Source organism: Arvicola amphibius, chromosome 1 (genome assembly GCF_903992535.2).
Source record: "Arvicola amphibius chromosome 1, mArvAmp1.2, whole genome shotgun sequence".
Lineage (NCBI taxonomy): Eukaryota > Metazoa > Chordata > Mammalia > Rodentia > Cricetidae > Arvicola > Arvicola amphibius.
The window spans coordinates 140,331,322-140,358,913 of record NC_052047.1 but is presented as its reverse complement, the minus strand read 5'-3'; the positions used below and the strand labels follow the sequence as shown (position 1 = coordinate 140,358,913).

The 27,592-nt window shown below is 47.2% G+C and overlaps 1 protein-coding gene across 1 annotated transcript in view; it reads left to right on the top strand.

Annotated features, from left to right (window-relative positions):
• Window positions 1-27,592, top strand: part of Tcerg1l (transcription elongation regulator 1 like) — a 200,177-nt gene that overhangs the window by 111,660 nt on the left and 60,925 nt on the right. The window contains exons 5-6 of the mRNA XM_038317579.1: window positions 21,055-21,149; window positions 24,875-24,963. Coding sequence (XP_038173507.1) covers window positions 21,055-21,149; window positions 24,875-24,963 — 184 coding nt within the window. The remainder of the gene's footprint in view (window positions 1-21,054; window positions 21,150-24,874; window positions 24,964-27,592) is intronic.

Genomic DNA, 27,592 nt, shown 5'->3' with positions numbered 1-27,592 from the left:
CTTTTTCTCCCCTTTTCTCTCACTTTTTGATTTTATTGCCATTTTTTTCTGACATTAGGAGAAATTGAAAACCAGGTTAGATTTCATAGCTCCCTATTTCAGAAGTAAATGACATAGCCAATAGCCCGGCACCTCTAATTCTTGCTTCACAATGGACCTTCACTTTGAATTTTAATTATATGGCATTCCACACAAGAGAGCTGTTGGGATAAAAAAATAAATTGTTAAGATTAACATTTTCTCTCCTTTTTAAAGGGAACCAGTTATCATTCAGTAAAGACAGTAAAACCAGGTGTGTTCGAATTGAATGGAGGGCCGATGGGCTTGATTTTATGATGTGGTTTGCTTGTTCTGGCTTGGTTAGATTTTCAGAGCAGACCAGAATGAACAGAGGTGGGTTGGGAACCCAGAATCAGAGGCCAGAAACTAATCCCATTCTGGAATGAGTCAGAGCTCCCTAATGAGGAGGACCCTGACCTTCAGGCAGATGAATCTCTATCCTGGGACCTAATACGATGCCTGCTTTGATGGGCAAGTTCTCTCTCCACAGAATGAGGAGGTGAGACCAGGGTCCTCCACAGAGTAGGTGGTCATGGATCATCCGAACACTGACTCTCTCACATATCCTTATGGGACTTCACTTCTATGCCAAGGCCCTGGTGGGATCAACTTTACCAACAGGGGAAGCAAGAGTCAGGCTCTTCCGTTTTCAAATGCAGATCTATTTTACAATTGTCCAGGGACAAAGTCTCCCCAAAGTCACTCCACCTAAAGCCTTGGGCTTAGATGGAAATAGGGTCTTTGCAGACTTCTTAGTTAGATGTCTGGTGAGGAGAGGACACTGGCCATGGCTGTGTGATAATAGAGGCCGACTGGAGCCAGGCTGCCACCAGGAAACACCATAAACCATAAAAAAAAGCAGATGAGGCAAAGGCCTACTCTCAGGTGCTCACAGGAAGATTACCCAGCTCAAGTCTGGGGCCTCCAAGCCCCAGGGACCTGAGTTCTACTGTCCTAAGAAAGACCTCAGTTTTGTGATGATTTGTTTTGGGAAGCTCATGGAAGTGAATGCCTCTGGTCAGTGACTTATGCTGGGGACAGAACAGCCATCTAGTGTTTATGCAGTGGGGCTCCTGTTCATGGGGCTGCAAGCTGATTACTGACTGTGGGTCCTGATTGGAGTGTGTGTGTTTAAGGGGGGCTGATGGGAAGAAGCCTCTATCAAAGCAGGGTGCAGGGTGTGCTCTCTTGAGGAATCCTGTGCTCTGAAGAGTAAGAAGAATAAATCTTAGCACAAGCTCTCTGGCTTTTAATAGAAATTAGTTAACCCATTTCTATTATTTTATATTTTACCACAAGGTTCATGGTTTACCAGTAAGGTTCCCTGGCAGCTGTCTCTTCTGGTGGATACACGGCGGCGTCTCTCTGGCTCCGCCTTCTTTCCTCCTCTCTCTGCTGGGAATTCCTGCCTTACTTTATTCTGCCCTATCATAGGCCCAAGCAGCTTCTTTATTCGTTAACCAATAAAAGCAGCACATATACAGAAGGACCTCCCATACCAGTGTCACCCTCTGCCTGCTGCTTGCTGAGCCAGGCGTAAAACTCGTGGCTACCTGTCCAACACCATGCCTGCCTGCATCCCTCTATGCTTTCCACCATGGTGACAATGGGTTAGACCTCCGAACTGTAAGCCAGCCCCGTTTAAACGCTTTCCTTTATAAAGAGTTGCCGTGGTCATGGTTTTGTCACAGCAACAGAAACCCAAACTAAGACACAGATCTTGTTCTCTGCCTGGGGCTGCTAGAGTGTAGCTTTGCAGCTCTGTTAGGCTGTGTGAGTCACACACTCCCCTTAGTAGAGGTTTTGGGTGCCCTGGGTACCCTAACTGCCTTTACTTTCATTGTTATATTGTGTCTAGACAGTCTTTGAGCCTGTAATGGTGAGTCTGTGTCAGGGTCAGCTGAAGTCAACACTTTTCTCTGGCTAAGCACCATCCCTAAACCGGTTCTCAACCTGCAGACATGAAAAACACCCAGAGGAGCTGCCCCCTAAGGCCCTCTGCACATGCATACCCAGAGCTGAGCACCTTGTACTTCTGGGGCCTGGACAGCAATGATGGGGACAGCTTAGAGAAAAATGACATTAAGCCTGATACAGCTGGAGAGAAAGTCAGGTTTGGGGGCTGAAGAGATGGCTCAGCAGCTAAGAGCACTGGCTGCTCTTCCAGAGGTCCTGAGTTCAATTCTCAGCAACCACCTGATGGCTCACAACCATCTATATGGAGATATGGTGCCTATTCTGGCCTGCAGGAATACATGCAGACATAACACTGTATGTATAATAAATAAATAAATAATAATAAGTAAAGTCAGATTTGGAGAGGGCATCTCCAGTGACAGCCCTTTTCAGTGCAGTCTTCTGGAGCGCAGTCTAGGCGAGTGATCCCAAGAGCCACATGATCCAATCAAGTGACTATAATTAAGAGAAGAAGCTATAATTCTCTAGCAAAATCGCCAGCTGTGTGAGTATCACATTGCCCAGCTGACAATTCTGCTCCTCCTTGGAGCAGTCTTAGATGGCTGCCCATCATTTGAGCCCACTGATATCCAAGAGGCCTCTTAGGACTCTGGTGCAGGAGCCCAGCAAAGACTGCTGGGTTGCTGAGACATGAATCCAGTGAGTTGAGCATTGCCTGGCAGGAGGCATCTGTCACACTGGCTCTCTTCCTTGGTTCTACCAACATGGTGATGTTTGCTCAGTGACCCACACCCTGTCCCGACAGTGCTGCTGTGGAGACAGGTGGCTCTCTATTCAGAGTCCCCACCCCTTCTGAGTTGTAGGGCTATAGCTGGAGTCCTGAAACACAGCAACACAATCCTCCCCTCCCCCAGTCTCGGAGGATCCAAGGCTTGGCCACTCTGGGCAGGCAGTTTTCACCCAGCTGTGAGATGACCACAGGGTTCCCCAGCTCCCTGGCATGGCTTTAAGAAAAAGAAGGACCTGAAGGATAATGTTCTAGGTTCAGGAATTGTGAGTGGTGCTCCTGGCTAACGTGGGATGAATCAAGCAAACCAGACATGTTGTAGCCTTGATCCTCTTGCCATCAAATCTGCAGAGTGGAATGAGCCCCCCCACTCCAGTCTTCTTCATGCAAAGTGCTTGCCTGCCAATCTCAAGACAGCTGACCATTTTGGCATATCTTTTGTTTTGTTTTTTTTTAATTCTTTTTATTTTTGAGATTGTAATGCCATTACATCAATTTCTCCTCTTTCCTCCCCACAAACTCTCCCATATACCTGCCCTCCTTTGCTCTTTTATTTCACACACACACATATACACACACATGCATGCATGCACACATGTGCATAGATATGTAAATACAACCCGTTCAGTCCATATCTATCAATTCTTAATTCTTTCAAAATGTATTTTTCTAGCTAAGCTACAAAAGGCAATCACTCTCTTTTTAAAAATGGAAACTGTAACTCAGAATACATTCCTCCTTCCCAGTTTAGAAGCACATAAAATCCTTCTCTATTCTTAACGTGGAAGAAACTTCTAGAAACAGGGTAGTGACGGCAGTGAATTTTCTGCATGTGCATGCAAATGTCCACATAGAGGTGAAAATTTGTTTTTCTTCTCTTTTATTCACTCACCCTCCATTCCCTCCCTTCCCTTCCCTCCCCTCCCCTCCTTCCCTCTCTCCTTCCTTCCTCCCTCCCTCCCTCCCTCCTTCCCTCCCTCCCTCCCATCTTTCCTTCCTTGTTTTCTTCTTTGGAATAGAATCCAGGGCCTTGTACCTGAAGACTAAGAACCCACACACACCCCCCAATCCCACACAAGATTTTGTACTGTTGTTTGTTTTGCAGAGCTTGGGGTCACTTCCAGGACCTTGCACTCCCGGGGAGTTGTAAACTTGAGATTGTTAGTCCACTGATTTCTGCGAGATGACTTTTTTTACTTAACAACAGGACTGGAAGTGTACCCTGTGGTGACATTGCCACCTCCAGTCTCAGCTGCTCTCTGATAGCTTTGATGCAGAGACACACATTCGTGATTTGTGGTGGGATCATTCTGCTCCCAGGGTGGACACTTACAGGTAGCAGCTGGCATTAGTAGACCCTAGACAACATATTTGGAGTCAGGACTCTCGACTTACCCTTGCACTACCAGCCACTGTATGTAGCCTGGAAACATTGTCAGCCCGTCTGTCTTTAATGCCTCCACCCCACTAGACCAGGTGGTCTCCCCCAGCCTACTCCACATTGCCTGGCCCTTGCGAGTCCTTTTTAAAATCTCCCATTCCCTCTTTCCTCATCCCCGGGGAATGCTGGCAGGTACACGGTGAGCCCAAGGCATTGTGAACCCTGCAAGTGAGATAAAGGCAGCAAGACTTGGAGGAGAGCCTGATTGATCTTAGACTTAATGACACCTGTATGTGTAGAAGGCCCTTATGGATCCCCAGAGGATGATTAGCGAAGATATTCAAGAGACAAAACTTAGAACAGGGATTAAGGATGGAAAAGGTGTGTGTGTGTCAGACAAGAGCCCAATAGATCGTAGTGTGTGTCTCTGTTGAAGCACTAGGCGCCGTTAGGATTGTGCCCATAAAACAGCCCACTGACACAGACAGTGTGTGTGCTAAAATACCGAGCAAAGGGAATGGTCTTAAGTCGTCAAGGATGGGTCCTTAGAAACGCTAGAGGCACGAGCTCTGCGATTCTCCCTTTAGATTCTGCCAAGGCACCAGAGTGCCCCCAGGGTTGCTTTCCATGCTATGTGCTCCTAGAGAATCGGCTAGGATGCCCCACTGAGACTACATGCCCTTAGAGTCCGCCTTCATCACTGTTTCCCTCCTGCCTGGGTCTAGCCAAGGGGACACGAGTGGGGAGTCTTAGCTCTGCTGCTGTGGAGGGGTAAGGAACTCACTGCCACTTTTCAGTAAGGAATATCTTATCAAGTCAGGCACAGCTTCCGCATGTCCATCACACGTGGCAGGAAGGTGCAGGGCTAGGTGGCAGGTCCTGATGTCCATTACCCTGCAGGAGCTGGCACTGTGGGAGCAGGTAGACATAGGGCCATGTGGGTAACCTGTGCAGGGGTGGAAGATGGCCCATGAAAACTTCTTTCTGTCACTGAATATGACATATTTAAGCAATGGTTCAGTATGCTCCCTTTCTTCTTCTGTTTCCATTTTTCCCCTGCCTTCCCTCTCTCCTCTTTTTCCCTTCCTCTTTCCCCCCCATTCCTCATTTTCTTTCTGAGTTTAGGCTCTGGTGTCATTTCGGGAGTCCTTTTCCTAGATACTTAGAATTGGACGTTTTGCTTTTGGCTGAGGTAAACACCTGTTCTCATATTTGTGTCTCTGCTTATCATTTTGTTGATAACTCAAACTGGCCAAATTTGAGTTCTCACTCTGGGCAGTGAGACATCTATAGGACCACAGCCTTACACATAGTGTGGTTCCCATGGTGATCTGTAGATATGACAAGCAGAGCCCTGTGACCTACAGCAAAGCTCCCTGCGTGTGTCTGTGTTGACACCATGACATTGGATATGGAGATTGATGGGTGATTTCATTCCTGATGCCTCGGGAGAAACTTCCATTCACTGGAAACGACGCTTCAAAAATGACTTTCCAATGCAGAACTGTTTGAGTAATATGCAGCACAGAAAAGTGGGGGTGAAAACAACTTAGACATACTTTAACATAAGTCTGTTATTTTTCTGCAGAATCTGATATTTGTGCTATTTAATTATTATTTTTCTTCCTTTTTTATTAGTTCTTTGAGAACTTTGTATCACGTGTCTTGATCATATTCAACCCTCTGCCAACTCCTCCCAGATCCAGATCCCCCTCCCTTTCCCTCACCACCCAACTTTGTGTCCTTGTTTTTACCAATCAAATCCATTTGTGCTTCTCATATACACTTGTATGTGTGGCATCCCTCCCCCCCAGCATGGTCAGCTTAGCAGGGGCCACACCCCTAAAGAAAACCGACTCTCCCTCCCCCAGCTGCCATTAGTGGCAAGCAGTTCCTTACTTAGCTAGGGTAGAAATTCATACCCACCTCCCCTCTGCCTGCGAGGACTTGGTCTCGCTTGAGCTTGCAGGAGGCTCATGCATGCTGTCATATGCTGTGAGTTCACACGTGCAGCTGCCCAGCTGTGTTCCAGATACAGTGTCCTTGCGGCCATCACTGCCTCTGGCTGTCACACACTTTCCCCACCCTCTTCTGCAATCGTCCCTTAGCCTTGAAAGGAGCAGGTGTAATATAGATGTCCCACTTAGGGCGGAGGGCTCCACAGTCTTCTTCTCTGCACTATGAATCTCTGTGTTCATCACCATCTACTACAAATAGAAGCTTCTCGGGTGAGGATTGAGAGATGCAAGCTATGGGTATAATGATAAGTAATTAAGAATCAGCTTCATATTATGTTTATTTATCCTAAAAAAAAATAGTAGTACTTTCTCCCCTAGGGCCAATGGCCTCTCTAGCCACAATTTCTTGTCCTGATAATGGTGCCATATATGGGCTTCATCCTGTGGAGTTTAATTATCCCTCATCCAATTATATTCAAATAGAAACCATTTGGTTATTTTCATGATGTCTGTGCCACCATTGTTCCAATAGGCATGTCTTGCCAGATCAGTCGGTAATGTAGCTCCCAGAGTTCATAGACAGGTGAAATCTCGGAGACAGACAGGTCCAGAATCCTTGAGGAAGATGGACAGGAAGTGAGAATAAGGAACTCACAGAAGCACATACATGGATGTCCTGGCCTGGGAGTGCTCAGAGGCATTCTCGATGCCGTTGTCTGGCTACAGGGACAGGACTCACACACACTCTTTGTCCCTTGACATCGCTGGGGCAAAAAAAAAAAAAGAGCACCCCAGTGAGAGGTGTCTCAGGGATTAGTCCAGGGTATCATCTGGACTGACCTGACCTCTTCTGAGGGCTTATCCTCACAGAAGTCCCCTGGAATGTTTATCCAGTCAGAGTGTTCAGGGCTGCTCTTTGCAAAAGTTCTGTGAGTTTTGCAAACGACCTTCACTGACTTTTCTGCCTACATCCATGATGGTGACCTACAGACTAAAATGTGATGCGGTGCGTATTGAGTCATTAAGGACAGTGACATCAGAGCTGGAGAGATGACTCAGGGTATAAGTAACTTCCTGTATAAGAATGAAGACCTGAGCGCAGGTTCCCAAATCCATAAAAATGCAGATGCAAGAGCACAGGTTGGTAATGCCAGAACGCCTACTCTGAGGGAGGTGGAGCTGGACAGAAACATGGAGACTCAAGGGCTAGATTGTTTCTGCAGTGGTAAACAAGAAGAGACCATGTACTAAACAGGGTAGAAGGAGAGGGACAACCCCTGAGGTTGACACCCCCGCACAAACACATGCACACACGCATGCATGCATGTACGTGCGTGCAATGAAAAAGAAAAAGGATTGATGTGGGCTTTATTTACCTGGATTCCAAAGACACTGTATTTTAAAAGAATATTCAAAGTAGGTGTGTGTCATGGTGCATTAGTGAATAGGAGAAACCAAAGGGAAATACAAACTCAATATTGCTGTAAATGAATGAAACATCTATAAACCAAATAAAGGGTGGCGAAATTCACCTTGTCCCGAGAGTTGTGTGGCTGGGTGTGAGTGGAGGGGAATGGGTCCTGCTGATCTGTCTCTACATTTTGAAATTAAAATCATGAATATAAGATGGCACCTGTTTAAGTTCATTTAAAGTGTGCAGTCATGAAGGTAGATATTTATTTACCCATCTTTAAAAAACAAAGTGAAAACTATTGAATCACTTGTATAAATTGCCTTTTGAATTTTCTAGAAGAGCCCAGAATTAACGCAGTTGACATTGCTGCCCTTTGTTGGAACAAAGAACAAATGAAGTACAGACTTCACCTTTGTTTCCTGGTACTGATTCAACATTTGGGACTGTCCAAAAGTAAAATCGCCTCTGTGGATACATGCCATGGGTTTCTTCCTGTCCACTGTGGGCCTTGGATTTGAGTTTCTGGCCTGGATTTGCTAATGGCACTTGCTGGAAAGAAGGACCCATGATTTCCCTGTAAAACTTGGACACCCATTCCCTTGGTGCTTTGAGTTGGAGACTAACAGGGCACACTCGTTTGCATTGTGTTCCATTTTGTTAGGCAGTACTTTAATCCCCGCTAGCTCAACTCATAAACCTCGCCATCGACAAGACTAATTGTAACAGAAACAGCCAGGAAACGTCACAAGCATTTGAAACACATAAATAACGCCACCAATTAGCCACCATGGTGCCGAAGCCCTCCATCTTCTTGTCAAAAGCAGGAGCATGCATCACTTTAATTATACCAGAGGAGGCAAGGAATGGCAAAGTCCCTGCCACCCCTTGCCCAGGAAGTATGCTGGGACCAAAGGAGGAGGCTGCTTCTCAGGAGGCAAAGAGCAACTTGGGATGGAGAGGATGCATTCCCCTCATGCCCAAAGGGACCCTTTGATAACAGGAATCAGGCCCCAAACCTTGGGGTCAGAGGAAGAGCACAGAGTGCACACTTCTGATGACGCCTGTTTCTTCTCCTCTCTTAATTGGTGGGGCTACATCCTTCCAAAGCTGCTGGACACAGAACTTTCTGGGTTAGCACAGGAGCCTTACACAATGCAAAGGTCTGACCCTCCACTTAGGTCAGGCTGTGACTGTGGATAGTGGAGGAGGCATCAAGACTTTTCAAACTCAAGACCTCAAGGAAACCCAGGGATATCCTTCATCCAGATGCAGCAAATGTCCTAAGCCTGAGTTTCTCATGAGAGAGTCAGGAAGGATGAAGTGTGGTACAGAGAAACAGGCATGTCTTTGCTAATACCCCTCTGAGCTCAGTCAGGGTAGGGACTCTAAATGTCAGCTCCTGTGTGTCAGGAGAGGATCACCAGGCAGAATGTTCCCTGCTAGTCCAGAGACATGTGTCCTGAGGTTCAGGATGACAGAACACAGAGGGAAGATGAGGTAGGATAGACCTCTTGACACTAGATCAGCTGGACCTTGGAAGACATAAATATATATTTAGGCACATGTGACTATCACAGTGTATATATCCAAAAAACCGAGAACCCATGGCCCCCAGTGATCCTCAGTGCTAACATTGCACTCTTGTCTGGTGGGAAGAGCATCCTCTCTAGTCTCTAATAATGTGGAGGCTCTGAATAAGCCTGATTTCTTCTCTCTTCTATGAGCCCCCGTGACCCTGTTGATCTGACTCCCACAGCTATTCTTATTTCCGCTGCTGGTATGGCTGTCCATTCACACCTCAGAATGGGTGACAACCTGCCCTTGCTGTGCTCTCGGAATGAGTGCAGTGGCATCCAGTTCTCATCGGAAGGTGGTGCACCCCCCCAGTGGCCCCCGCCTGCCATTCACTGTTGAGATCTTTACACAACTGTAGCTTTGTTCTGGCCACAGAATTTCCAAGCCAGGTGTCCTGGCTCTTGCTGGGCCCTGTGTATTTCTGCTTGTTTAATTTCTGGCTTGCTTCTCTTTCATTTGATTGTTTTCCACAGGAGAAGCAGGAAGGGCAGATGACAAGTCTATTTGTCCCTTCCTGTGGCTAGCCGGTCATTCACTGTGGTCTTCATGTAGTCAGCTACACGGCATTTATTGGGCAATTAATGTGTGTCAATCACGCAGCTGATTTATAATTAATTTAGCATTAAGAGACATGACTTCTGTTTCCAGAGCTCACAGACACGAGGCAGGTCCTTTACGTGTGATGCACAAGGATGGAAATGTGCAAACCGTGTTTAAAATCACCCAGGCGGTAAGAACCTTGTTCATTGAGGCTGCCTGGGCAGCAGACTTTGTGGGGGTGTCGGAAGTGGGACTCTGTTGAGAAGAGGAGGGCTTTGCCAGGCAGAAAGGGAAGTAAGTCCCCAGAACATGAGCCAAGGAGGCACAAAGGAGCAGTGGGGTGGGTCCCAGGGGCAATTCGCTCTTCCTGTCACTTTGGGGGCAGAGCCAGCTCAAGGCGGCTGACTGAGCCTCACCTGTAAAGTGGAGCTGTGGACAGGTTTCTGTCTTCTGGGAAAGAAGACCACACAGTGGCCAATGATTTTAATCTGCTCTTTAGTCAACATACTGTCCTCCATGTGGTCCAGAGACCCAGGGAGGTCAAGTCCCCAGTTCATATTGAGGAGTGGGGCCGGGGTGCTGTAAGTGGCAGAGATGGGAACGGTGTCACTCTGTAGATACACGATCATGAAATCTCAAGGGGGAATGGAGGACTCTGGGCAGTGATGGGTTCCTGAGAGTAAGATCTGGTGAGGAAAAAATGGGATTGGCTTCTACCCTGCAGAGGGCAAGGAGAGAGAAGCAGCGAAGGGCAGGGGAAGCCCAGTGTCAGGTTTGCAAACACAAGTGTTAGCTTGTGGACCAGAAATCCCAATTCTAGTGTGATAAGGAGTGAGGAATCCCTGGGGTGCAGTGCAATGGGATATTGGAAAGATGGACCCTAGAGAAGAACTGTGTTTTCCAGAAGGTCTTGTTTTACCAGGTGCTTCACAGTAAGTAAGTCAGGACCGGTCACTTTAAATTTTTACTATTACTAAATGAAATAGGCATTAAAGTTGCAAGTTCCCTGGAAAATGTCTGCAGCCTCTAAGGCAATCCAGTCCCTGCTGTGGTTCATAATGTAAGGACGCAGCCACTTTGGGCCTCTCTCCCCATCCTCTGAAAAGTACTGTCCTTGTCATACAAATGTGCTCTGCTTGGCTTTCGTGACAGGGTGGCTTCTTGATGCTTCGGCAGAAGATTGGTCTTCCAAATGATAGGTGGTTGGTCTGCTTTGATGCCAGCTCAAATCAGATGGCACGGCCCTGATGTGACAAAGGAAATCTGTGTGCATAGCACCGTTCCCATCCTTCCGTGCAGGACCCACGATCCCAAGCCTGCATTCTTTAAAGGTTATGTTTGCCTTAAGCTAATTAAAGCCATTTGTATCAAATGACTAGGATAGCTTGCCTTTTGAAAATAGAGAAAATAACTGAAGAAGTTGGTTAAGAAAGTCTGAGTTAATTTCATCAGCTGAGCCGAGAACTGCGCTATTAATTTTATTACATCTAAATGCGAGAATAAATCAGTTAGGTGAGGATTGCATTTCCATGTAGATTAGTCCTGCAGAAGTCAGCGTTGACTCAATCTGAGCTCTCCGGAGAAGAGCACAGGCGCATGCGCAGGCAGCAGGCCTGTAAATCAAAAGCTGCTCACTGAACTTGCACAGGGAGCCCAGTGTTCCTCTAAAATCACCTTTGGATCCCATAATGTGGGACTGCCAGCACAGTAAGTACTCTTGTGCATTGGGCTTGGGCTGCCTAAATGTCTGGTCATTTAAACAATGCAAACACGGTGCCCTAGGATGAATTAATCATAAATCCTGATTTATGTCTGAGTTGTGTTTAGGTGTTTGCTTTTTGCTTCTTCTACTTTATCAACTTATTGAAGTTCTCCCAGTATGAGGCCCCCAGGAGAAACAAGACCACAAAGCTATGGGCCTTGGGGAGCATATGACAAGCTCGAATAGATTTTTTGGTTCAATAGGCGCTGGAACCCTGTATCAAGAACACCTATCATATTGTGTATCACATGGCACTGCAGACTTAGCATCTTGGTCCAGAGCCATCATCCTGTTTTGTGGTAGGAGAAAGGGAAACTGAGAAGAAAAGCAACTATCCTTCATGGCTGCTGAGTGGCTGAGTTGGGCTTTGACACTTGGCCCATCTGACTTCGCCCAGATCTCTCTCTAGAAGGGGTAGCTACTGTCTCAGCCTGTCGGCTGACTTTTCAGATCAGCTAGACAGAGACAGGCATCTCTCATTTGATCCAGCTGCAACTCTCCTTCTTTCTCCTTATCCTGGCACCCCTCTTCCTTCATGTCCTGGCAAAGAACTGTGGGACTCTCTCCCTTGGTGGCCAGAGAGCTGTAGATCCCAAGGCCTCAGGGTTATGAGCTCAGGTCCAGTGCTGGAGAACACACCTTTCCCAGCCTGAGGTGAGGTCCCAAGCTCTCAAATCACAAGAACAGAGTGACAAGAGGATGTCTTTCTGAACACAGCACACAGCTCAGACACCCAGCAGCACTGTCATCCTGGGAGGTAATGGCGTAACTTAAGCTGGGATCCACTCTGTGCTTATAGTTACCCCATGCTAGAGGTGCAGTTGCAACAAATCTCTCTCTTGTGTTACGATTGCTTTAATATTGAGTCTTATTCTTATAAAATGTTCCTATTTGATAAAATTTAATGTTGCAATTTAGAAAATGGATACATTTAATCAGGCCTTTCTCTTCTATATTTAACCGAAGGTTATATAAAAAGGTACTTTGAGGGAGTCCTAAAACATGAAGTGACGAATGCCAGTATTTGAATACTAGGACAGTCGCGCTTAGTTTTAACCTTGTCAAAATGCACCTTAGACTGGCACCAACCCCTCTTAGAGTCTCATATCCTCTGTATGCTCATAGTGGGCAGTAGACAAGAGACTTAAAATGTCTTCAGTGTTTTCAGGGACTGGCCATTTGCTATCAGTTGGTGTGTTCTTCCCTGGATATTATCCCTGCCACTCTAGACAATTCTTAGACGCCTTTAGGAGTGTGTGTGTGTGTGTGTGTGTGTGTGTGTGTGTGTGTGTATGACAACATGTTAGTGAAAATGAGACCATGTTTGGAGGGTAGAAAGGTAAAGGAAAATGATATATTTATGTTATAATCTCAAAAAAGTCTTCAATATGGCAATAAAGCTTGTTTATGTTTTCTTATATTTGTAATATACTATATAATATACAGTATGCAATGTCTCGTGCTCTGACAGTTACCTGTCTCACATTTCCAGCTCCCACGACCCTCAGTGTGACCGTTTGCTTGGCTTGTGATGGAGGGAGGCAGGGATGGGTATTGACAGCAAGCCATGAGAGTAACAGGGCATAGGCTGAAAGACAGAACTAAAGCCACATGAGCGGGAATCTTAGGGATGGCAACACTCACGTGGGGACTTCTTGAGAGTGCGTAGGAGCTGCCATACACTCGTGTCCGTGAAGTTGGTACCACAGAGCTACTAGCGTCGCTTTGTTTTCTTGTTACACGATGATTATCTGTGGCTCTCTGGAGTACAGTGCCACGTTCCCATCTGTTGACTCTGATTTGACTTAATGAAGGCAAGAAGTAGCAAGCGAGGGTCTGCATCCCCAGAGCATTTGTAATGTGATGGACACCTCCGATGGGGCCCGAGGATCCCAGGGGCCCTTGAGATGGGCTTAGATAAAGGAGGCATACATTCCTGCCTGAATGCCTCTCACTCCCCCTAGCTGTGCCTTGATAAGTGGGATCTCAGGCGTCTCACGCCTGGCTCTGAGTGCTTTTCAGACAGCTGGAGCATCAGCAGACTTGGGTACGCTCAGAGAAGAGGACATAGAGTGCCCTGGGAACAGGAGTTGATGTGCTGGTCTGGGGCGAGTGGATAAACAGTGGATGGAGGGGAAGGCAGTGAGAAAGGTTGTCAGTATTCTGTGGAGATGACAGTATGGTACTGGGGGAGGGACCCTCGCAGTGTCGGTGTCCCCACTAAGCTCCTGGGAATTTCAATTGTGCTTTCATCTTGCTTTAATATGCTGTCTTTTACGAAGTAAGTCTGTGACCCCGAGATGCAAATGTTCAAAACACCCGCCATCAGCCCCCGGTTCCCACACACACACCCTGAGGAGACCCCATCCTCCTCAGAGTCTCTTGTGCTGTGATCGTGTGCAATGGGAGCTGTGGGGCTCACTCTTCAGACACCCAAGTAAACACACTGTAGTGGTCCGTGGCCCTTGCGAAGCAGCTATTGTTACAGGAAGTTTGAAAACACCCTGGGACCAAAAAGAAGGGAGAGATTTTGTAACTGCCTAAGAATGTAGAGGCAGAAAGACTGAAAATAAAAATGGCCACCAGCCTCGGAACACATCTACAGATAAAAAAAATAAGTAGGAACTGACTTTAAATGGGAGGACTGTGTTGCCCTGGTGTGGATCCTAAAAGGAAAAGGGATATCTCCTTCGTCTGTGAAGTTGAAACCTAAATTGTGTCCATGAGTATGTATGTGTGCATCCATGTCTGCATATAGGTACATGTGCCTGTATGTGTGCATACCTGTGTGTGCACATATCCCTGTGTACCTGCGTATCTATACTTGTTTCTGTGTATACATATGCTTCTGCATATGAACTTGTGTGTATACACGAATGGCTGTGTGTATGGACCCGAGCTTCCCAGAGCACCAGATTCCCAGGGAGCAGCACAACCTCGTCAGACATGGGAGTACATCTCTGCTTTCCTTCTCCCACCAGCTGTGAGTCCATGCTTGAATGGAGGAGGTGTTGCTTGAATAACCCAGCCTGCTCCTGAAATGGACTTAAGCTTTTTGGGAAAACTGCTACATTTTTTAAGGCCACATAAATGGCTCTCTTCCTGCCCCCTCTGTCCCAACCTGTGCTTCTGCCTTTTCTCTGGGCCTGCCTCTTCTCCACCTTCAGCCTATTGGTTAACCCTCTTTCCTACTCCAAGCCTGGAGCCAGGCCCCACTACTGCCACGTGCTGACCCCAGAGCACGTACAAGATATGTGCTTTCTTTTAGGAATGGTCTAATTTAATGTTCCTGCCTTTAAAACATCTCAACTGTAGGGTGGAGATTGGAATAGTGTTACTCTTGAAATTGCACAAGGTTACTCACTGCCCACTAGTTCACATCTGGATGCAAGCTCATGGGGGCCAGGGATGTAGACTGGAAGCTGGCTCTGTGGTCATTGACTGGATTCAGAATGTACATACTATCCATTCTGGACATAGCAGGTCACAGACCGCATCTGGGGTGGGTGGCTACAGAGCTCTGGTGGCCTTGAAACAGTTTTCTGGGGGGACCTATAGCATTGTCCAATACTATCATGGATACTGAAACCTGCTTGCCATATATAGCGTCATCAAAGAGCCTAAGTATATCTCAGGTCCTCCTCTTCCTCCTGACCCACAGGACAGCTATGTTACTATCTCCTTCATATAGCTGGCACTGTTATGGGTGATGCTCCTGCATCCATAGCCTCATGTGGTTTACCTGCATCAGGCAGCCAGACTGTTTCAGGTTCTGTAATGTTCTAGGGAATCTGACCCATGACCTCATAGGCTATTCTGTCCAGCGGTGACATAGGAGTCCCCTAAAGTCAAGTGGAACAATGGGGGAATGGAGAAACTGGTGTATTTATGGCACGGGTCACCCTTCAGGGCTGGGATGGTCTTACAGTCCAGGATCTCCACACCTTGAGGAAGCTCAGCCCTGCCCTCCTGTCTGGGTGTTTTACCACCTCATTGGCATAGGAAACTCCAAGAAAATAAAAATGGGTGGAAAATCAATTCTCCCTGTCGCTTGTCAACTCTGAAATCACAACCTGTGAAAAATTTAGGGGGACTCGGAAGTGATTTGTGTTGCCATGAAAATGATCTTCAGTTTTGTGGAACTTTGTGAGGTTCCCTGGAGCAAAGCTGGAGAGTCAGGAGCTAGAGAGGCTGAAGGATCATCTCACAGACAGACGCCAGGAGCCCAGGCGTGTCCTCTAGCTGACTGTAGGGCTTGAGCAGAGCTTGGCAGTGGCTCCACTGAGTGGTGGTTGCTATCTTGTCGTTCCCTCCCTGAGAGGAGATCTCTGAGGATAGTGCTAGTGTGGCTATCTATCATTGTGATCCAAGCCTTTCTGGCAGATCCCATGCTTGGTCTATGCATCCTGGGATGGGTTCTCCAGTCAGGTGGTAAACTCCTTGTCCTACTCCTGGGGCTGTGCATCAGGACAGTTCTGTCCCCTACTTCCACTGCACTGGTCCCTGAACTCCAGATTTTATTTTGGCTGCACCTCCAAGGGTTCTGAGGAACCTAGTCTCTCTTCATGGGCCAGCTGTTACAGCCCTCGGGAAGCACTGACTGATAGCATCCCTTCTCTTACCTCTCTGAACCACCAAGGGGCACTGTGTAAAACCCTGGGAACAGTAAGCAAACACCTGCCATTTCCCGTGACTTCCACAACTCTGACACTGTGCTCACAGACTATCCTGCCATCATCCCATTTCTCCTGGTCCTCAACATTGCCAAGAAGAAAAATCAAAGTAGAGGGCAACGGGGAGCCTTCAAATCAGTGTCAGGCTTGATCAATAGACAGATTGCAGGGAAGGCATTTTCCATCATGCCTTGCTCCTGGGTGGAAATGTATTCTGCACTGCCCCAGGTACATGGGGGCTTGAAGTCTTACAACTTGTTGATTTTGCTCCATAAAGCAGCTCTCTCTGCCACTTCAGGGAGTCCTTTACGATGGCATCATCCGAGTCTGTGGAGAGGCCCAAAGCAAAGAGTACTTAAGCATGTCAGAGTGGACCCTGCGAGTGGCCCACGGAGAGCTGTAGAGTAAGCACTTCCACAGTGGAATGGCTGAGGCGCAGACCCAATTATGTCTGGGGGCCCAAGGAGCTTCCTCCAGGCACCTCCGCAGGGTCTGCCAAATCAATGGCTGTTAAAAAGAGTTGGCGATTAAGGAGACTGCATAGGGCAAGGTGCAGACATTTGTCACAGGTGTTCGGGGGGTATGTGTCTGCCATGAAGGGCTTTAAAATGATCATCAGAAATATTTTCTCCAAGAAGCACTCAAGAGGACCAATATAAACCCATGAATCTCCAAGGCTAGCCTTTAAAATCTGATCTTTCCAAAGATCAACTGTTTCCAGTAAAATAAAGGTTTCAGTATGCCTTCCTAAGATAATGGGGGTGGGGGAATAAATGTAAGCCAGGCTTCCTTTGTTCAAGACTAGCATTACAGACTCCTGGCCTTGTTGCCAATTCTACTGACTTATTAATTTGCATATCCTCAGAAGATGCATGCATGTCTTCTTCCATGGTCACTGTACTGTAAGCACAGAGTGTGTTGTGCAGAAGCAAACCCAGCCTTGCGTCTTTCTTGCAAAGTCCATCCTGCCTTGTTCCGTACAGCTTGCTCTTTATGGCATTTTGGATAAAGTCCAAACCAAATGGCTTGTGGCTCGTTCTTGGGTAGTAAAATCTCATCCACTCACTTCCACTCACAAAATAGGTCTCAGTTGAGAAATTAAATATGTGAAGTCCGTAGCCGTAATCAGAGCATCGAACTTCCCTTGATGTTTGGCTTTTCTCTTTCCATACCTGGGTCTGCTTTGGACTGGGTCACACTTTGCAGGAGTCAATTGCACCTATGCTTGCCCCACTTTTCCTCATCCTGTCTATGAGGCTTGCATGCGAGGTACAAGGACAGGGGTCTCTAGGCCCTCCCTGGCCAACTCTAGTGTGGGAATTCTTTCTCCCAAGAGCTACCTCTTGCTGCTCCACCTCTACATTTCTTTCCAGTTCTGTCGTCACAGTCCTCTGGACAGCCAGACTTCCTACTATGGTTATTCACGCTTGCATATACCTCAGTCCAAACCTTTGCCTATCCCCTTTCTTAGGGTGCAGGGGAGGCAAACTAAGAGCCTCATTCCTGTCTATAAGCCTCTAAACAAACGTTGCTCTCCTATCCCCAGGGGGCGTAGGCTGAACCCAGAGCTGGAGTCTTTTACAAGGTGCAATGAAAGTCAGGGATGTGCTTTGCCCCTCTGACCACACCTGAGTCTTGCTAGTGATGTTTGGGATGAGGACTGGTCTCCAGAGATACCCCACAATTTCCCACTATGGGAGCTTGTAACCTTGCCTTGACCTCTCGGGTAGGTGGGTCTGAGTACAATAACTTGGCCAATGACCTAACCAACCATGTCTCCATTGTGAGTCCTTCACTTTTGGACAGCAAGCTGGGGATCTTACTGAGTTGAAAACACGTTCAGTTGCCAGGTGCCTAAAGAAGGCACAGAAGCATCAAGTTTTGTCCTACCCCAAGGCCAATGTCAATGACAGTGAATCTGGAGGGTGTGAAGAAGCAAGCACTACAGCTACTGTTAACTGAATGGCCTTGTACCTGTTTTATGCCTCAGAGCAATAAAGTTCTGTCCACTTGACTCTTTAGACCATTAAATTACTCACTTTGGGAGGCTAACTTCAAGGTTCATCTCTTTGTATACATTTTTAATGTGATTTTTGCCCTTGGGGGGGGGGGTCACAAAGCAAACGGTCGTTTCTCTCATTCATGAGCTCTTTCTCCACGCGTCTGTGGGATGGTGATGTGGCGGCGACTTGCCTTCTCTGTGGAAGGTGGAGGCAGATTGCCCAGTGTGGAGTCAGGACAGAGACCTGTGCTTAGGTCTTCTTCACACTATGACAAGGAATGAGCTTCAGGCCTGGCTCCAGAGTTCTAGAAGTCTTTCCAAAATCAATCACATCTGTCCATCCATCCATCCATCCATCCATCCATCCATCCATCTATCTATCTATCTATCTATCTATCTATCTATCTATCTATCTACCGTCATGTTTGTGTGTGTGTGTGTGTGTGTGTGTGTGTGTGTGTGTGTGTGTAGCGTTCTCTGTTTATAGCATTCTGGGCTTGTAGAGGTTAGCTTTTGAGCCATCTCGAAAACACGAACTCTAGAAATTTTGATGTGCTCAGCAGCAAGGCTTGGCATCATAGGTGAAGAAATTCTCCCATTTCCTTCAATTTAGTTTTTTGACTTAGATTGATTATCCAGCTGAATAGAAAGCGGATAGCTCCTCCCAAAGTGAACCTGTCTGCCTCTCCTTCTTCTTTCTCTTCTTCTCCCTTCTTTCATCCTTTTCTTTCTTCCTATTTTTGTCAATACTGGGGATCCAACCCCAGGCCTCACACATCCTGGGGAAGTAACTTTTCTCCTGAATTACACTCTACTCTCTTCCAAACCAATCTTGAAATGATTGGATAGATGGTTTGGCCAGGCCCTAGGGATGTGTCTGGGTTGTGGCTGTGGCTGATTGTGCTGGAGCCCTGTGGTTAGCATATCTGGCTTCTGTGTGAGAGGAAGGGTGTGTGTGGAAGCTCAGTCCTGCAATACAATGACAGGAGGAAGCCATGATGACACCAGGGTTGCATGCTTGTCACGCTTGCCTACATCGTGAGCTAATAATAATGGCTGCTCCTTCAGATGTAAGCACCAGCCCTCTGTCCTCTGGGAACAGTGTCAGCCAGGACCTCTGCAGAGTGACAGTGGTGGTCAAGGACCCTCATACATGACATCCCCTAGGTGCTTACACCCACTCCCAGATGGAGAAGAGGAGCCAGAGATGGAACACCCATGTTCCTGCCTGGTCCAGATGATGTGTCTGTGCTCCATGGCTACTCTGTCCATGGTCAGAGCTTCCCAGCCGCTCTGTCTCTGAAGCACAGTTGCTAACTGAACAGGACTCAGTGAGCATCTTCCTCCTCACCGCGCAGGAACAGGCTGCACTGCAGCTGCCTGCTTAACTCTGCAGACGACACAGCCTGTAGGGTACAGAGCCACAGCGAGCATGATGATAGCCTCAAGCCCAGTGTGGAAATCAGATCTGCATGGCCCCATCCACTAACCTGCACCGGATGGGTGGCAGAAGTGGAGTGTGGACAGTGAGCATGGTTTTGGCAGTATGCAAGAAAGTCACAGTGGTAGACCAAGAAAGATTGCAGGTGGGAAGGTGCCAAGGTGGTTCCCCTGCTTTGCCCTGCCTGCCCCATCCTCCAGGCTCAGATGTTTCCCCAGAGGAAGTCACTGGTTACCATTTTTGTATGTTTATATTTGCACTTGTGCGCACATATGTGAAATGTGAATATTTATGTGGCATGCACACACACACAAATGGGAAGCTATTTCTGCCTTCTCCTACCTTCCCCATGTGGCCTTGCCAGTAGAGGTTGATGTCAAATGGATCCCGCTTGAGAAGCAGAAGTGTCTCAGTGTCATGTCTCTCAAACCACGAGAAGCCTACTCCTGCTCCTCTAGTGGTTTTTCTTCTGTTGGGCTGATATGTGGTCGAATTGTTTGGTTTCCCTTTCTATTTCTGGTGTTAAAACAGCCATCAGTGTAATATCTTTTACTGAAAGAATTCGCTATGGTTTCTGAGTCATTAAATAGATATAGTTTGGAAAAGAAACTTTAAACTTCAACTTGGCTTTCATTTGCTACTTGACAGATTGTGTCTTTATTTCTATGCCTTTGCTCATGCAATTATCGTTCAAACGTCATGCACTCCAACCACCGAAAACCCCTTACCTATTTGGTGATGGATGAGGGATAGCTGGAGGTATGGTCAGCTTGGAGTCCTCTCCACACCCATCAGGGATGCTCCATGGTGGGCATGATGGCCATCAGCTGGGTTTTTGGAGGCTGGTTCTGTGTCATACATTGTTCCTTGTCCTTTCTGGGCAAGGCCTGGGTCCTATACATCCCAACCCAAGTAGTCTGGCCACACAGCATTACCAAAGGTGATTTAGACCATGCTGAGTACTGGCCCATATGGTGTTTGATGGCACCAAGGAAGCGCCTGAATGTCCAAGCGGGCATGGGATGCACAGGGAAAGCAATCACATCCAGATTTGCATATGGGCCATCTGGGCTGAGTCACGGCAGTGGCTAGCCATTTGCTGGTAGTATTCTTACCACCTCCCACCATGTGCTGACACACCAGCAGGACTGATCCAGTCCTGGATGATTTCTATTGGGGATACTTTCCATGTACTCATCCTTCCTGGGATTCTTCATCTAAAAGATCGTGGGGGACAGACTGGGACCAGTCAGCATCTTCAGGAAAAAGTCAAGAAGAGGGCTGCAGGAAGTCACAGACACAGATGTCATGAGTTGTCCCTGGCTGGGTCAGGAAGGGCTCCGGTGAGAGACCCATGTCTCTGAGTCTCAGTGTCAGGGCAACATTGTCATTAGGGTATAGCTGGAAAGCCAAGATGGCAGGGCCTTTCTGTAGACTGGCACTCAGTTTGGATTTCCAAAGCCACATTTTATCTTGGCTTAGTTTTTGAAATCATGACTGACATGGCAAATAGGATACTAATGACCTTTGCTTTGGTCCCACAGATAAAAGCAAAGAGCTCAGCCGTGCACCCCGTCCTCCTGCGCTGATGCTACGTGCCCCAGAGAGGAAAAACCTGGCAGGAGACAAAGAGGACAAGGTGCGTGTCAACCCTTGAACTTTTCTAGAGCTACAACCCACAGGTGGAAGATGTGGCGCGGGGACACCTCACACGTGTTTCTCATAGGCATTTATGAAATGACTTTGCCAGTCTGCCCTGCACCACAGCTCAAACTAGGCTGGAAACTTCATTCCCCAAGGGAGAGCAAGCCCCAGGCAAGGTCAGGCAGAGCCCCCTGACCTAGTGGAGTTCGTGAATGCGGTTCTATGGAGTTTACATTACATCTGTTTTCATAACGAAGAGAAGACATGTGAGGGGCAGGCTTCTGCAGACATGCCATTCCAAGTTAGGTTTTACTGTTAAAGACATGCCAAGACAGGGCTATTTTTCTTTAAAATTGAAATTTTAGGCCATATTCTTCCCACAGCTGTCAAATGGCTACACAGCCCTGCTTCTGGATGAGCTGGGGTTTCTCTATGACACTACACTTGAGAATAATGAATTACAGGACGTGTGCCCTCAGCAGGCTGTCCTGGAGCCTCTGTATCTCAGAGCCTTTCAACACATTCTCCTCTTTCCTCTTCCCAAGCTTTCCTACCTCATGCCCACTGGGAGTGCTCTGTCCTCCCTGGCCCATGCTCCCCAGCGAGCCTCACCCCAGGACACAATCACCCTGATGCTCACCCTCCCCTTCGTACTCACCCTTCTTACCAGTGTTGGATGGTGAACACCAGTCGCAAGTGTGTGTTGGTGCAGCCTCGAACATGCTCTGGTGCATGGGTTTTCCAGAAGAGATCAGCACATCTACACCAGAATTACATATTAATTACACAGCTAGCTTCGCTGGTGCCATCCATAAATACTGGCTTTATTACTGGTTTCTGCCAGTCTGATTCACTTTTATTACTTCCTCGTCAAGCAGGAGTTTTACACCGTGATTAGCTGTTTTTATCACCAACAGGAAATCATAACCAGCATGTGCCTCATGAAGAAGATCCTGGTAATTAGCAGGAGAGGATCCTAGCGTTGCCGGATTTAGAAGTTGGTCCCATCACAAATTACACTCTACCACATTTACTTGAATAATTTGGTACTCAGAGACTCCATGTTGAGTTCTATTGTTCAATTAACTTCTCAGTGAAAATCCCCTCCAGTTTTTCTAATTGGACTAGTAATATAAACCCTGGTATTAATATATATATGTATACACACACACACACACACACACACACATATATATATGAAGGCAAGTGCTTCCTAATACTCTCTGTTAAGCTAATTATTTATCCTGACCTTATTTATTTTCTCACAGGAAACAAAGATATTTTCTTTTTCCAGAAAGTTCTTTAAAGAATTCTACAAAACTTTGTTCTTATACTTATGAGTGTAAGGGATTGCTGTATAAATTAAAAACCATTAATGGAAGGCAGATATCAGTCACAAAGAGCAGAGGCTATGAGAGACCCAGGAAAGACACGGGATTCACATGCCCAGGTGCATCATGGGTCCAATGCTTCAGTCACCTTCTCAGATTTACCTTCACACCAGAACAGGGCAGGTGCTTTTATGACCAGCTCTTCCTGTCTCAGGTTTGTTGTCCTTCCCTGTAGGGAGGGACTGGCTGGCCCTTTTGATAACACAGTCAACATGAAGCAGCTTTGTTGTATTATTAAGGATTTTACCAAAGAGCTACACTCAACAGATTTACCTCTTCAGAATGTCTCTCTCTTTCTAAAAAAAAAGAATTTTAAAGAATTTAAATGGTGTGTGGCTGTGTGGGAATATGGGCACATGATTGTGGGTGCTGGAGGAGGCCAGAAGAGGAGATTGGATTCCCTGGAGCTGGAGTTACAGGTAGCTGTGAGCTGTCCACAGTGAGCCCTGGGAGCCAAGGTCAGGTCTTCTGCAAAAAAGTGTGTACTCTGACCCCCTGGGCTGTTGCTCCAGGTCCAGACTTAACCTGTTTTGGCCAGTGGTTCTAAACCCGTGAGTCATTCATATCCCTTGGGGCGGATCACATATCAGAAATCCTGCATATCTGATAATTATATTAAAATTCATAACAGTAGCAAAATTACAGTTAAGAGGTGGCAATAAAGTAATTGTATGGTAGAAGGATCACTACCACATAAGGAACTGTATTAAAGGGTCACAGCATTAGGGAGGTTGAGAACTTCCGCTCTTGGCTCTCACAGTAACTTGAGATCCTTTCCCGCTGCATTAGAAATTCATGCCCAGGGTGTCCATAACTTGCTGCATTCCTTTCTCCCTACCCAGAAGAGTAACAAGGAAAGCGAGCTGTGGCTGCAGCATTGGCTTGGGCTTTGGTTTCTGGTGCCAGACGCTGGTGCCACCGCTGCCTCTCTCACACTGACCCCATGTTGTGTGTATCTGCCACTGGGATGGCTACTAACTCCATTTAGAATCGGTTGGGCAAGTGGTCAGTCATGATTTCCTGTACATGCCTTAAAATTCCCTGGCATTGTTGCTGGCGAAGTCAGGTTCCAAAATATCAAGTTGCTATTCAGCTATGGAACCCTCAGCCGAAAACAGGCTGTCACTGAAAACAATCCACCTGCCCTTTGATCTCACCTGCACCGTCTTCGTTGTGGTCTGAGGTTGATATTGAAGCCACGTAAACTGTTGGGCATGGTGAGGTGGGGTGGGTTGGGGGACAAATGCCAAGAAAGTTCCCCATCCCTAGAATTTATGCTTTCTGAATTCCTTTCTTTACTAGAACCTTTCTTTCGCAGAGCCTCCTCTCTTAATGTTGCTCTTTCATGGTGGGAATTAGGCTTCAGCCCATTGTTGAACCAAGAATTTATGACTGTCTTAAGTAGGACAGCTAGGAATGAATGACAGCCTGAGTCTCGGCTTTGGGTCCCTATTGGACTTGGGATTGTCCAGAGCTTTTCATTTCAAACAAGATTTGCCTCCCCTGCCCCAGTGCCATCTGAAATAAACACAGAGAAGGGTCCATTTGCTGCTGCTTTGGACTGGAGAGAATAAATCTTCATTTTCTTATAGCACAAAAAAAGGACACTTCCCAACCACAGCTGAGCCTCAGAATCACACGTACCTTGAAAAATGACCCTTTGAGTGCTGTCTGAGCAAAGCAATCCAGAAAGGTGGAGAATATACCCTCACCTCCAGAGCAGCCAAACCTGTCTAGGACTCTATTCTCCCTTAAGGATGGCAGCTTGAGCTAAGTGTGGTGATTGACAAGAGACTGAGACAAGAGGATCACTGCAAGTTTGAGTCCATCCTAGGCTAGTCTAGGGTAGAGTAGGCTTATCACTTCCTCTGCCATAAGAGACCCAGATGTTAGCCCTGCCTGTGTCTAGGATACCTTGCAGCATGGAGGTTCTCTGTCACTGTACATAGGGATTTCATGGCATAGTGACTCCAGCCTATGAGCCTGGATATGAGCTCAGTGACATTTTTCTATGCCTGGCCCCTACCAATCTGTAGCACTCTCATGACTCCCCTCTGTCTCTGGATCTGAGAGCCAACAAATGGGGACCCTAGAAGCTGCCTCTGGTAGGTTGTTCTACACGTATATGTAATGTAATCCATTGTCAATTCAAGCCTTTTTGTGACTGTCCAAACTGAGAGCATCCTTTCTGTGATATTTTACTCAGTAGTCATTGCTGGGAACATACAGCTGAGCCTCCTGGGCACTTGGTTACTTTCCTCTTTGTTACTGGAACAGGGAGAGTGTTTAGAACTAAAACAATCATCTCTCTCCTTCTCTTTATCCAAAGGAGCCTCCACCCATCCTGGTAAGAGGGGAGGAGACTGAAGCAAAAGGCAATAGACCTGTGGCCTCCACGCCTGTGCCCGGATCCCCCTGGTAAGATACCTCTAAAGCCAATAGCCATTAAACACAGTTCCCTGTCCCAGAGTCTGCTTAATGTCATCGGAGAGAAAGTGCATGCATACATACATACTCCTTAGGTGTGTTATGCTTAATAAAACAAAATCTCCACCCCAGGGCAGGAATAATTCTCCATGCTGTCACATCTGTAGTAAGGAAAATGGTGCATAAGTGATGAGTTTCTCTGTCCTGATGTATTTGTATGAATCAGAACAGCATTGCTGTTGCCCATAGATCAGCAGCTCGAGGTAAATGTAGCCTGCCGTGAGCTTCTAAGGAGTCTCTACCCTCTCCTGAAAGGAGGAACATTGGGAAGAAACTGTTAATTAAAGCTGTGTCTCGCTCTCTCTGGCTGCCCTGAGAGGATTCCTGATCTCTGCGTATGCCTTACTCCAAAGCACCTTCCACGAGGGAGCCACAGTCTTTGGTTTCTAAGTGCCCTTTTATAATGGAGTAATTTGGAATCGGGATAAAAAGGTTATTATAGTAAAAATTAGTTTTAAAACCTGACAATTGGAGAGCAATATGCAGCTGGGAGGAAATGCTAAGTCCAACTAAGAGGAATAGCGATGATGGCATTAGGGTAACGTGTCCTCCAGGAACAACAATGGGGGTATTGGAGAAATGTGCTCTTTGGGGGCTGCAGTGGGGGTTTGGGGGCAATGCGCCCTCTGGGAGCTACAATAGAGCGATCAGGACACAACATTCTCTAAGCTCAGCAATGGCTTGTGTCAGGAAGAGTAACTTACTCATGGTCTCAGGGTCTCATATCTACTGTGCTGGGCGTATTGAACCTTGTAGCCAGGCTATCCACCCTACTTTGAGAAAGGGAATCTTTTCTCTCCTTGTAGGGTGGTGTCCCTATTGCAGCATTAGTGACCTCCTGCTCCCCACCTTCGGCTCTGTCTCTGGGAGGGACTGGGTGCTGCTTCCCCGAGAGCATGGGCTCCAGAGTCTATTGTTCAATTCTGACTCCAGATACTAGATTACAAGTTGACATCAGACCCCTGGGCTAAAGGCTCAGTCTCGGGAGACTATTTCAGCTAAGATGCTAGTCAGCAGGCAGCTTCAGCAGGCTACCCACACTCTGTCTAGCTGACTGCAAATCCAGGGCCTCCAATGCCTCCCCTTGATTTTGGTGATAATTCTCTGGAGTGACTCACAGGACTCAGGAAAGTGCTCGACTGTGATTAGCCATGATTGCAGTTTTATTATAAAGGATATGACTCAGGAGCTGCACGATGGGAGAGAAACACAAGGCCCTGGGGTGGGACGGGGCCTAATGCCTCTATGCCTTTTTGGGGCATTTGGCAACTGAACACATTTGCATACCAGGAAGATGCCCAGATTACTGTTCTATTTCGATGGCAGTATCCCTATGGAGACTTATTTAGATAGCCAAATGATTGAACTCAGCCCTACCTCCCTGGGAGGTTCCGGTGGAGTTGTAGGCTCTTACAGTGGGATATCCTGATTTATGGAGACAAGTCCCCATCCTGAACATACTAAAAAGAACTCAGCAAAGGAAGCTCTTAGCACTCATCAGGACCCAGGAATCTCAGCAGTTCTGTGCCAGAACCTGGGGGTGAGGGGTTATGTGTAGAAACATCCATTGATCATAACTCATGCCATGGCATCCATGGAGCTGCCCTCAGGAGACTGTACCTCTAGATGTGACCTTGAACACTAGAACCTTCTAACTGAACCCTGTGGCTTGCCTTCTTCTGATATAATGATGCAATAGGGGATGGGAAGTGGGCCAGGTTGATGGTCAGCAAGGCTCATGGGTTGTAGCTTTCCCACTCAGCCTCTGAATTGTTAAGTCAGAATGTGAGCCTTCCTGCCTTGGGTAGCGGGACTCCCTTGACTATCACAGGACCATGATATAAATGAACCCCATCCTTGCTACAGCAGGCATTTGGGATTCACAAAATGGGGCAGGGCTTGTCCCCATTGGAAGAGAATATTCTATCCCAGGAAAAGGACCACATGAGACTATTGTAGGCTTCTTAGAGTGGAGACACCAAATTCGGGATTCTTCTAGAAGATGGGATGAACAAGGGTGTGGTGTCAGTGGGGAGGAGGCCCTTCATCTGGTTAGTTGCGGTGTGTAGGAGCAGGGCTGTGAGACTAAGCTGCAGCTGGGGAGGGTTTAGGCCTAAAAGGAGGGACAGAGCCATAAAGGTGGCACTAGATATACAAAATCCCTGATGCCCTGCTGTCTTAGGCTGATAGAGGGCAGCTCCTGGCCCTCTCTTCTCTGATGGACAAGCTGATAGTAGTGGGGGCTCTGCAGCAAAGTCCATCTGGGAAGTCTACAGGATACCACACTGTAGGAAAAGCACAAAATACCTACACATGGATGGAGGGGTTCTATCCCATGGACCAATCAGAATTAGGCATCCTCACTGGGCCCTGTACAGTATTACAGAGGGTGAGGAGGGCAGTGCTCTCTCCCTTGCATCCTTTGCTTTGTGCGTTTCTTACTTAAGCTCTGCTTAAGCTAGAGAGCCTTGCCTTATAAAGTGGCCCTTTAGCTAAGGATGTGTGTGTTGGAATATCACACCAGACCCCAGAGGGGATTCTTCCTTGCTCTGAGAAGCAG